The 12,277-nt window shown below is 38.2% G+C and overlaps 1 protein-coding gene across 6 annotated transcripts in view; it reads right to left on the minus strand.

Moving 5' to 3' along the window:
- Positions 1 to 794: 794 nt before the first annotated feature.
- The window catches only part of gria3b (glutamate receptor, ionotropic, AMPA 3b), a 104,018-nt gene continuing 92,535 nt past the window's right edge, over positions 795 to 12,277 (minus strand). Inside the window, exons 14-16 of one of the 6 annotated variants that reach the window (XM_061725048.1) lie at positions 7,743 to 7,857; positions 6,087 to 6,334; positions 795 to 2,650 (exon numbers count right to left, since the gene is read on the minus strand). In XM_061725048.1, coding sequence (XP_061581032.1) covers positions 6,089 to 6,334; positions 7,743 to 7,857 — 361 coding nt within the window. In that variant the 3' untranslated portion in view covers positions 795 to 2,650; positions 6,087 to 6,088. The other 5 variants (XM_061725047.1, XR_009782887.1, XM_061725053.1 and 2 more) reach the window with 5 other exon arrangements.

Below are 12,277 nucleotides of genomic sequence, written 5' to 3' on the forward strand. Positions count from 1 at the left end.
GATTGTGGCATAGTATTTCATGCAGCCCAAGTTGGTTCCACAGGAATGGTGCAGTGAATAAATCCTGAATCACAATGTCTGCATCCAAAAAATGAAATAGGGAGGGGAGGATGACACTGGTGACTCGCCGTGTTTGTTGGATTTGTTATTGGATCTCTGTGAAAAGGAAATCATTTTATGACACAAAGCAGACCCAGAGGCCAGAAAAGTGACACAGACTGGGCAATCCACTGAGCATTGTTCAGGTTGGCTGTAAATGTTTGCAGTTGGGGAATAAACAGGATTTTCGGGATTAACTGTGCTTTCCGATGAAAACACGTTCCCAAAGATATATTCTTGAAGTTCGGCGCTTATGTCAGAATCACAATCGACACATGTGCTGCTACTATGCCTTGTAAGCAGTTGGGTGTTATAATACATTATCGATCATGTCACAAAGCGAAGAGAGAGGAATGAGAGATCACATGGCACATGAAGCTGTCAATGGAGCCCTCAATCAGTGGATACAAGGCATGATAGCAGGATCGAAGTAGATGGTGCTCACTATTGATCCAAAACACACACTTCTACTGACTAACAGCTCAATACTGGACTATTACAGGAAGCCCTCATCCCTTTGTGCACTCATCTACATAGGGTCTCAGGGTACCAACACTTGCCCAGCAGCACACAGTAAAACATGCACCATGTTTAACCAGAACTGAGCATGCTCCTGCAGTCCCTGCAGGCCAAACACTTCCTTATTACTCATATGTAGACACGTGGTAATAATAACACAAACACAGGACCCTTTCTGTACATTTTATTTACAAAATGTATTAAAATTCTCTGTACAGCGCCCCTCTAATGAGGTTCAGCAAATTATGCATGCATCTTTTGCTCTTTTGTACCCACGACTATGCCTGGAGATTTTTGTTTCTGCAGAATGTGAGATGTGCTTAAAAGAAAAAAGGTGGAACCGATTTATAAAAGAATGACCAGGGCTGGACTTCTAACGTTAACCTAAGGTCAGTTTGTGAGTAGCAGAGCTCGTCAAGCATCATTGATTTTACATGCAATTTCTTTGAGGGAAAAAAAAAGAAGAGAGGGAAAAAAACAATATTTTATCCTGTTGTATAAATAATTCTAATGTATCTAAATGTACACATCTCTCATTCGCTTGTTCTTTTCTTCACATTATCTTCTTGTGTTTATTTTATATAAAACATCTGCCCATAGTTTCAGGTGATAACATCTCCCCAAATCCTATGGAATCACAGTCTTTATAAAAGAAAAAAAAATATTACAGCAATGTGGTAATGTGCTAAGCATCAGGGCTCTTCCCAGTATAACCTTGTATAAATCTATTTTCTGTTGTATTCATATATGTTTCATTTTCATTTACTAAGTGAAGTCACCAAACACTATAATTCTCATTAAAGGAACCAAATTATACTGTAAAGCAAACAGCTTGGTGAAAATGTGCAGATTCCAGAGAAAATGGTAAGATAGTTTAAAAAATAAAATACGGATAAAAAGCCATAACTGTTATACTTTTAATTGGATTGCAGAACATCTACAGTTGAATTACCCTTTTTGTTCGGATTTGCTTTGATGTAAAGGAGACTTGAATGACTCTAGATCTCAGAGAAAGATTCTTTGGAGCATCAAACCATTGATATTTTACAGAGTGTAACTCAAAAACATTTTTTTTCTTTCTTTTTTTTTTTTTTTTTTAACTCAGTCTTTACACACTCGTCTTACAAAACACCCTCTTGGCAGTATTGGAAGTGTGAATCATGACCCGGCTCTTGAGTTTCTGGAGCTGTCAGCGCTGAACCGGATCATCTTCTCATCTTCACAAGTCCCATCAAACTTTCAGAAGACGTTGGCAGCAGCACCAGAGTTTAGAGTACAAACAACACACATCTTTGTTTCGGGCTGAATGGCGTTTCACTCCAATGAGCTTCATCTATCGTTAGCAATAAGTACATGGCCATTACAAGTGACTCACAGGAGTATAAAAGCTATTATCTAATAACCAGTGTCTTACAGTGCGCTGAGTAGATCTAATAAAATAATTTGAACACATACAGTATAACCAGTGAAAATCTGGCAGCAGATAGATGAAGACTAATCCAATCATATTGATTACAAGAAACCAATTAGACACTTGTCATGTAAGATTCATTGTGTTATTGGCACTTGAAAATGTGCTTAGGGGTTGTAAATGATGGCTTTAGATCTCTCATCCATGGTTTATATCTATCTATCTAGCTATGTATATATATATATATATATATATATATATATATATATATATATATATATATATATATATATATATATACATATACATATACATATATATGTATGTCACAGCACAATTCTTCCATTTTGTATGAGCTTCAAGCAAAAAGCAATATCACTGTGAATGAGTTGCATTGATTTGACGTGGAGTTCCATAAGGCACTGAGAGAGGGGAACGAACCCCGTCGACTCTTCCCATGACCAGTCCAGTCGTGTCGTCATTGCAGATTATCGTGCTGTTTCCGCCCGAGAGGATTTGGTTTGAAGCACCAAACCAATGATCCTGTGCCTTTCGTCGATTGTTTTTTGTTTTTTTTGTTTCTTTTTTGTCACAGTCATATGGCAATTTCTTTTTGTAAACCTGTTTCAACATACAGAGCAGAAGCAAACGGGAAAAACTGAGGTTACTTACATCTGCAGAAGTTATGCTGAAAGCATTTTAAAGTGGATTGAAAAAAAAGGTCTAGTGCTAATAAAATTGTGTGACTGTGAGAGTTGGCCTTTTATTTTTACGGTGTTATCCTTCATGACGGGTTGGATTGAAAACCCTCCCAATCACTCAGCAACAGGAAATGTTTTTGACTATATTAACTTCAAAAGACTTGACTAATCAGCATCATCAGGACTGCTGCTTTGGTTTGATCAGATTGGATGACAGTGTGGGCAGTAAAGGCAAACACTCTCCTCCATAGCTATCAGATTTTGACGATGTGACGTAAATGACATTGTCTTTTTTCTAACCGTGTCCCCCCCACTTCAAGCCAATCAAAAGAGCAAAGCGAAAAATACTACAGATGTCTGTCATATAAATGATCTAAATGTTTCTTCGCTGGAAGAAAACTCTGTGCGTCTGTGGATTCCAATACTCAAAGTAATACGATGATTGAGAAAACATGTTCTTGTGGCATTCAGAGTATTCAACATCATGCGTCTGCTTCACATGAACACACTTGTAATCAGTCCAATCAAAACAAAGCCAACACTTAATTCTGTTTTTTGTTCAGCGCAATGCCGTACAATTGCTGTATAATTATTTTATGACCTTTTACTGCTCTTTATTGATATTTTCTAAAGAGCTTTCCCTGGAAGTACTGATTGTATTTCTTCTGCGGAAACCTGAAAGTTGAAATGGTGTGAACACAGTTAGCAGAGTGTTCTGTGTGATGTGATTTGTGTTTCTGGTAAGAGACAATTCGGTTCAGAAAGCTGCTCAGCATGATTGCCAATTATATTAACATTGGGTTAAATGACTGCGCGCAATGTTGGCAGGGGTCACTTGTAGTAATGAACCCACAGAAATCACTGCTGGTGCCTGAGCTCTACAGAGCACTATAATATTTCTCACTTCATTTAATTTAGTTCTTATTGCCTGCATCATAACTGTTTTGGTTAATTCAACTTGCCCTCAATGTTTCCAGCCAAAGGACATAAAAGAAAATATAGGCAGGTAAATAGGGTTTTTTTGGTGGGGGGGTTTCACAGTATTTGATGGACACCAAAACTGAGTTAAATGATTCATCAGACCATTAAAAAATATATCAGACTCAACTGAATGATGATCAAAGCTGCATAAATATTTGAATATTTGATCAGCTTAAATTCAATTAAATTCTGTTGTCATATAGGCTCAACTAAACTTGATTTATAAAGCACTTTAAAAGTAACAAGGGTGGCCAAAGTGTTGAACACAAACATGGGGACAAACGAAACTGAATCATAAACATGTATCCATTCCTTCATTTCCCCAGTGCACTCTAGCAATTGTCTCACACGGTAAGCATTTTCATCTTTTAGTGGAACATAAATTTGGCTGTCATTGACATAAAAGTGGAACGAGATACAGTTTTTTCAGAAGCAAGAATATGGAAGACAGAACAGGGCCAAGAATAGAACCCTGAGGCACTGCACACGTGAGAAATATTCTGGAGGACTGGAGCAACTTCAAGGACACAAATAGTACGATCTTAAACATCAGACAGAGTTGTTGAATTGCAGCTACTTACTACTAACTCTACAGAATTAGTCAGTTAACTCTCAGGAGGCGACCAGTGTGCTGGCGTCTCCAAATCACATGAACAATTTACAATGACGTACCAGTGAGACGCAGATTCACTGAGTGTCTATTTCAACTTGTCTTGTCAATTTTTCCACTTGTGTTGACAGGCCAAATAAAACCAGAGTTACGATAACTAATATACAGCATTTTTTCCCCCTGCATATTGCCATCATGTTTGGTAATGGGTTAGCGCAAGGAAGAAACTGTAAAAACTGGCCATTTTTTAGGAAAGTGCTTGCAAGCAAAAGAGAGAGGAAAAAAAAGACCTGACACCCCCTTTCCTGTTGGTGGAAAAATGCACCACATTAACCAATCAAAAAAAATTATATGGTAGCGCAGAGAGTTTCGGTTGTTGAGGAAAAGAGGAAAGTTGTAGGAGTAAAAGAGACAGAGACAGTTTTGAGATGCTGCCTCCATCTGGATAAAGGGGGGTGTCAGGACTGTAAAGTGAACTTCTGTCTTGTGATGGACAAGAAATATCTTTTTTGTAGCAAAAATTGTTTGGCACTTGATTTTTTTTTTGGGGGGGGGGGGGGGGGGTCCCAAAAATGTGTGAGGCATTGCCTACATTCCAATGTAAAAAGCATATATCACTTTGTTGTTTTTAAATTTGTACATACGTTTTTGATAATTACAATTGATATTTTCATTCTGAGCTATAAAAAATGGTTAATCAAACATGTTCACTGTATGGAATACCGATTTCACACTTAATAGTTTTGTCAAAATAAAGATATGCGTGTAAATTCACACATGTGTTAATGACAAGTCAAAACAAGTCAAAGTAAACAGTTTTGGTGAAATATAGGAGCAAATTCAATGACTATAGAGGCAAATTCAAAAGTGGTTAAGAACGGCCAATTATACCCAAAACCCCAGTGGGTTAAATTAATTGGAAAACTGGCTATTTTGATGAACCCATTAATGTTTAGTTTCTTTCTTTTGTTTTTTATTACTGTGAATTCTTTAAAAACAATATTTTGTTTAAAGTATAAATGAATGATCAAATTAAAGAAAGTAGATGAAAATGAGCCCCAAGTGAACAAATTGCCCAAACAAATTCTAGTGTTTATGATGACACACTGATTTAAATCATTAGATCATTCATGCACAACTATATGATTTTCTCCTATAATTAATATCTATGAATAGAAATATCGAAAGCACAATAGTTGTAACAATGGATGTTCCTATATTTATTCTGACATTAATTTCTTTGCAGACAGCAGTAACCCAAAATATTTCATGTTTTTTGTGTCTCAGTTTCATTTCATTTGTTCATATAGCCAGAATGGCTTGGAAGTGTTTTGAGAATGAAAAGCAACATGCAAAGTGGTAAAAAGCTTTACTGTTGCCAGCTCTGTTTGAAATGTGTTGGGAGTTCATGGAAAAAAAAAAAACCAACAAAAAAAAGATGAGAAAAAAGTGGAATTATATTGGGTTTCATGTCAGTAAGTTTCTTTCGCCCCGTTTTTTTCTTTTTTCTTATGTTGAGAAACAAGTCATTGCAGAACAAATACTTCACCAACCATCCATTCATGTAGTCGAAGGGACAGTCCTGAAACTGTATTTTCTGATTTGGTGAAAAAAATAAATCACAACCAAAAGCAATTCACAAGCAGTAAACAGATGAATAATTAATTAATTCATATAGTCAAAGTCAATATATATGAGAGAAAGATAAACAATTAGTCTGTCAGAGAGTACTGGAACCCTGCGTACAGTGAGAAAGGCGACGTACCTCTAGATCTTAACGCTCTCAGTTCCGTAAACGTTGTAACCTTCCCTGTATGTGGCAAAGTTCTGGGTGTTGGTCGGGGGAGCCGGCTTAAAATTCTGGGCATTCTTAGCCAATTTCAGCCGTTTGGTTTCTTGTCGTGATTTATAACAGAACTCTATCAGAGCTACCATCATGGCCAGCCCCAGCCCTCCAACCAGAATATAGAAGACACCCGCCACATTGCTTAGGCTGAGAGCACTTGTCTTGTCCTGGGAGAAAGTGAATACAAGAGTTAAGAGTTTTGCAGTGGAGCAAGTACAGCAGATTAAAATGCAGCCCTCAAACTATCCTGGAAACCTAGCCTAGCATATTATGGTCTCAACTCAACAGTAAGATTGATGTTCTACATTATAACGCTGTTTCTTACTGATGCTACCAAGAAAAGATTATCCTCACTCAAGTCTTCCTCCAATAATTACCATAAATTGACAATAAACCTTAAACTGCTATATTTTCTCCACTGAGGAGAAAGAAGCCAAAACTTTGTCTTCTATGTGTTGGTGAATGTAGAGCTTTTTCTTGTCTTAGGCTACTTGTATATAAAATGTCTTCTGCTTTTGACCATATAAGGAAGCTGGTCAGTATCGCATAGGTCCACAGCTCTGAAAATCCCTGTCCTTTCAAAACTCTTAGCGACATGTACTCTCATGGCAACACTGTCATACAGTACAGTCAAGTTCATAATAGATAAAAGATAGATCAATTAATGTTTAAAAAAAAAAAAAAACACTAAATGCCAAACCATTTTGCTGCTGCTTACCTACCAGACATATTCATTAAAAATTTGTTCATTAGAGTTTTACTATTTGCAGTTTAACCCTATGAGCATGGACATAGCACAAAGCTAAGTAGCAACCCTGCTGTAATGTGAGGCTTCGCCTGGATCTCAGAGGGTTAAATAGTGGGTTTATTACATTCCTCAACTTCTTATAATGTGCAAACAAAGCCTCTGAACCTCTTTTGAAGCCAGCCCAAAGATTTAGAAGACACCCTACGGCGATCTGGCTGCTTGAAGAGGTTGAATTTGCAAAACCCATCACAATAAGAGGCTTCGCTTGTTCATCACACCACAGGAGGCCAAAGAATCTAATAGACGCATCTCGATGCAAACTAGTAAGAACACAAATAAATCAAATTTTCATTAACAGTTTGGTAAATAGTAGCAGCAGCATAATGGTCAAAGAATCATGAATGTCAAAAATGAAAATGAACAAAACCAGCAATTATTGACAACTTTTAACTGCTGTGATTCAGTTATAATAGTATATCGCAAAGGCACTTGTGCAATTTCCCCACAACTTTATCATTACAGTTGTCACCAAAAAAAAGAAGAGACTTTTTACATTTTATATTGCATCAAAATGTGTCTCATTTCTATGACATAGAAGCAAAAACAAAAAAAAAGAAAATCTGGGGAAGCAGTGCCTTGTCGTAAAGCCACATGAAAACTGTGTTACAGCTCGTGGCAGAACTTCTGAAACATTACCAAAAGAATGGTTAAGTGTAGCAAATAAACAAAAATGCATACTGTAGATGTTAGAGAAAATTTTGTCTTGCATATGAACAGTACGTCAAAATGCAATTTGGAATCAGTACAAAAGACCTGCAGCGACTGACCTTACTTCCAGAGTCCTTGGTTCCACATTCACCCTTATCGTACCACCATTTGTTTTTCAGCTTGTCTAAGATGCCTTGTTCACTGAGTTTCAATACTGCAAGGTTTACAGGAGTTCTTCACGTGGGAAATAACATAAATAACATTATATTATGTTATTTTATGTTATTCAACTTTTAAACTACTACATACTTTACAAAGCGATAAAGCAGGACACCTGGCTGTATCAACATCACAAAGAGCAGGCATTCTACCTATTACCTGTATGACCCCTAGTCTAAAGCCAGGACCTACCCATATCGCTTTGAGTAATCGGCAGACGCTGTTAACAGGGTGACGAGCAGGTACTGAAAGTACAATCTGCAAGTCTCAGTGTCAAAAAAGACCAAGGTACATTGCTTTAAGGGCAGGTAGTCTCAGAGGCTTTCAGCAGCACCTCATTCCATCAGAAGCTTTGTCTCATCAAACAGAAAAATCCTTCCCATGTGCTCATTCTCTGGTGGGCAACTCTATAGATTTTGAGGAATTTAATTCCAATTTCAGATTCAATAAACTGTGCCCAAAAATGAAAGCTTAATTTGTTCCTGCATGTTCTGTTGCAATACATCACAGAGAAACCCTATCTTCTACTTAAGTCAGATTAGTGACAGATGAGTATGTCTGAGCCAAAGCATGCAGAGCTGTAGTACAACAGTGTCAGTGCAATATTCATCTCATGTTCACCTGCAGCTACTGGAATCAAATGTGTGATGTAACGGTTGGACTTTCCCAAAAATCATATCGTGGGACATCGTATTTACAATGGCAAAAAAAACACATTATTTGTAGTATCTCTCTTTAGAGGTGAAAAGCAAATTGGAGGCAAAGGAAAACAGTACATCGATAAATGAGTGACCTGAGTACTCCCTGGGAACATTGTCCCCCAAGGGGATCCCTGCAATGCACAAAGCATTGGGAGAAGATTACACCACTGTATATCCCTCAGAGCCAATCTGGAAACAACCGGACTGTGAAGACCCGACCATTGTCTTGACTTGGAGAGACATTGATTAACAATGCAATTACCTTGCAACATGCTCTGTGTCTAAAACTCAATCTAGGCTACACTGTGTTGTGCCAGAGGCCAAGTGAGGACTTGCTGTCAACTGCGTGTGAGTTGATGCGTATGCAGCTGTGTGCATGATTATGTGCATCCCTGATGTCTGTTGGAACATGGACTCGTGCGTAGGACTGGGCCAAGTGATTTGTTGCGTGAAACACAGCGCTCCAGTCTGCTTTATTCCAACTTTCTGCCGGGTTCTGGGGAGCAAAAGCAAGCCAGGTACACAGACAGACAGTACATATCTATGCATGGTAACAGACGAGTGAGCACAAGAGACAAGAAGAAAAGACTGGCATAGGTATTTGATGTGTTTTTCATAACGATTTTTGTAGAAAAGACATTTAACGTGGACATGAGATGGCCTTTTCCACCCTTTTTCTTGTTGTTGTCTAGGGTACGTCTACATTAGCTTCGCACTCATCACACCTCCAGAGACCAGATGTTGTCTTAAAGCAGCACAAAGGACTTGTGTTAATATTAAAATATCAGTTTCAGTTTTATTTGAAGGAATATTTGCTTACTTTTACCAAGTGACTGCAGCGATCTTCTGTCCCTGCTATCAGCAAAAACCAGCCTGGGAACAGTTTACAGCACTATGTCAAACATCAACAACATGAAAACAAGCTCACAGAGCAAAAGACAAGGAATAAACCAAACCAAAGAAAATCTAAGACACTGTTTATAAAAAACAGCTCAAACTCCACTGCCTATAGGTGGACCCTGTAGGCAATGAAGTGATAAAAATGGCAAAAGTTCCTCTGTGCTGCTTTAAGTGCTTTCTGAATGGTGAAATTTCTGCACGTTTTCGGTGAGGGGTGAGAGTGTCTGGTGAGCATGCACATGCCAGGTTGTCTGCTGGCACTGAACCACGGATCTCCAAACCGAACTACGATAAACAGAACTCTGGGAGATTACCGAAGATATAAACAATGACAACAGCGGAAATCCGGAAATTTACTGAGAACTGGATCTGGAGTATGAAAATCCTCAAGCAGAGGAACCGCAGCAGCGAGGATTACGTGCCAAAATCGTACGTTTGGGATGGCTGGCTAAAGTTGGAAAATGTCCATCACAACCAAAAACACATTTCTTTCAAAATATGGAAACAAAAGCAAAACAATGTGTACAAGACAGAAGCTGAGCAGTCATTACTTGGCAAGTTTTGCTTTGAAAGTGATTGTGCAGTGTATATATATATATACATATATATAAGTCAGGAAAAGCATGCCATGTCCACTTTAAAAATTAAATGCTGTCAGTTGGGGTTCAAACCTCCTTTGTTAAAAAATTATATTTGGTGTATTTTTGGTAAAAGGGGGGTCTATCTGTATGATGAAGAAGTGGTGGGGGTTGTTTATGCAGTCAGCGGGGCTCTGATCAGTTTGACATGTTTTATGGTGATATCAAGCTCATTGAAGTGAGAAAAAGCACATTTCAAAAAGTTCCAAGTATTCTTTTATACAAAAAATTTACAAAATCCTTAGTTCAAACAGTAAAGATATTTAGCTAATAATCTTCTTTCATTATGTTTTTCAATACGTGTACATTTTTCTTCACAATCATTATTTACATTTTTTTATTAATTTTTTTTAACAAACCGAACTTAACTGCTATATTTCTCATTTCTTCATCACACAGACTTGTCATCTCCTGGGAAAAAGAAAAAGGACCGTGGAGCTCTAACAAAGTTCGGTCCGATAGCCACATTTGACTTTAAACTGACATGCATTGTGTAGCAATAATGTTCCTGTCTTATTTTGTGAAATCTTCACAAAATACGGCAGTCTTACGTGTTCCGGCATTATAATCTGAGCGTGGTTTCACAATTTGCATCATTAGCTGCCATAATGAAAAATTCATTCACTGAACCACAGAAAAAATGGAGACGTCTGATAGTCAAGAGGGTCACAGCTTGGTTATTAATGAGTTGAGGGAGGGTGTGCGTGCCGAGGAATCAAACCACAGGTGGTTTATCAGGTCACTCATTAAAAAGAAATCATAAGTTTTTGGTTTAATTAGAATTCTCACGTTTGCCTGCGATGCTTAGTCCCCTCAAGACGCCGCTGTTCCCCTTGCTTTCCTGTCGGCCTCAGCTGAGCAGCCATTTCTATATTCCTGTCATTAAAGAGAATTGACTTCTAAGCCCACAGGCTTTCCACTGGTGTTTTGGATGTGAAGTAGTCGTGCAGTGAAGTACTACAAAGCCATATTTTACAGGATTAGCAAATTCCTTCTGAATTATGGAAGTATGGAGGTCTTTACTTTCTCTGTACTGCTGCATGTCACTGGCAAACTGTCCTTGTTTAACTATATGTGAGTTAATATTTAAAATAAAGTACTCAAATAAAGTCCCTGTGATTCTGGGTGATCTGCCCTACACATGTGTAAGGGTAAACAATGCTCATCCTTTCACAACTGCCGGGCAGCCACATCTGCCTTCAGGACCCACTACATAGTCAGTGATAACAAACATTACATTGTAAACTTCACAGCCACTTTCTACCGGTGATATTTTTCTGTTGGTTAAGAAAGAGCTCCCTAGTTTGATGTGAGTTTTTAAATCATATGCCGAGTCTATCAATTAATCTGGTGACCTGCCCTGAGGCGGCAGGAGGTTGGTTGGCGCAGCACTTGGTCTGGAGAGGGTTTGGTCGTTACAGCCTTGCCGATTACTCTGCACTATGGTACCCGATTGTGGTGACATCGAGGCTGACCTTGGAGTCACCTCCCCCGCTGCCGCACTCTCCCTTGTCGTACCACCATTTGTTTTTCAATTTGTCCAAGAGGCCTTGCTCATTCAGTTTTAAAACTGCCAGGTTAACAGCATTTCTTGAAACGATAAAACATAACTTGTAAGAAAATGCACAGGTTCGTGAGAAATCTAATGCAAAGTAATAATTGTACTAAGCATCATAATAATAGGTTATGGTAGTGAGACTACCACCGTCAAAGGAGGGGCTTATGCACAGACTGCTACCTGCTAATCAGAATGGTCTAGGGAAAGGACAAATTGTTTAAGAATTTAAGGAATATGGAGAGATAAGAGAGGCTCATATAAAGTGGAGACAGTGTTAAATCTTGGAAAAGGTGGCATGAAGGGTTACGTAGTTTAGAACTGAAGTGTGCGGGATGGGGACACTTGTCATTGAGAAGAAAAGTAACAACAACAAACATCATGCAATTAACATTCGTCACAAGTGACAGCGCAGCTTTTAAAGGCTAAATTGAAAAACCATTGAACTGTTAAATTAAAAGTGACAACACAACAGTCAGGTAGGACAGCACATGGGACAGAAGGAGAGATCGAAGGAGAGAGAAAAGCAGCAGTAAGAAAGACATAAAAATAAAATGATTATTAGCTTTAGCCTTACAGTCTCGATTTGAATCCTCTGCTATAAAAAAGCTCTTATTCCATATCTGAGAAAAACACTGATT

This window comes from Cololabis saira, chromosome 7 (assembly GCF_033807715.1).
Source record: "Cololabis saira isolate AMF1-May2022 chromosome 7, fColSai1.1, whole genome shotgun sequence".
Lineage (NCBI taxonomy): Eukaryota > Metazoa > Chordata > Actinopteri > Beloniformes > Belonidae > Cololabis > Cololabis saira.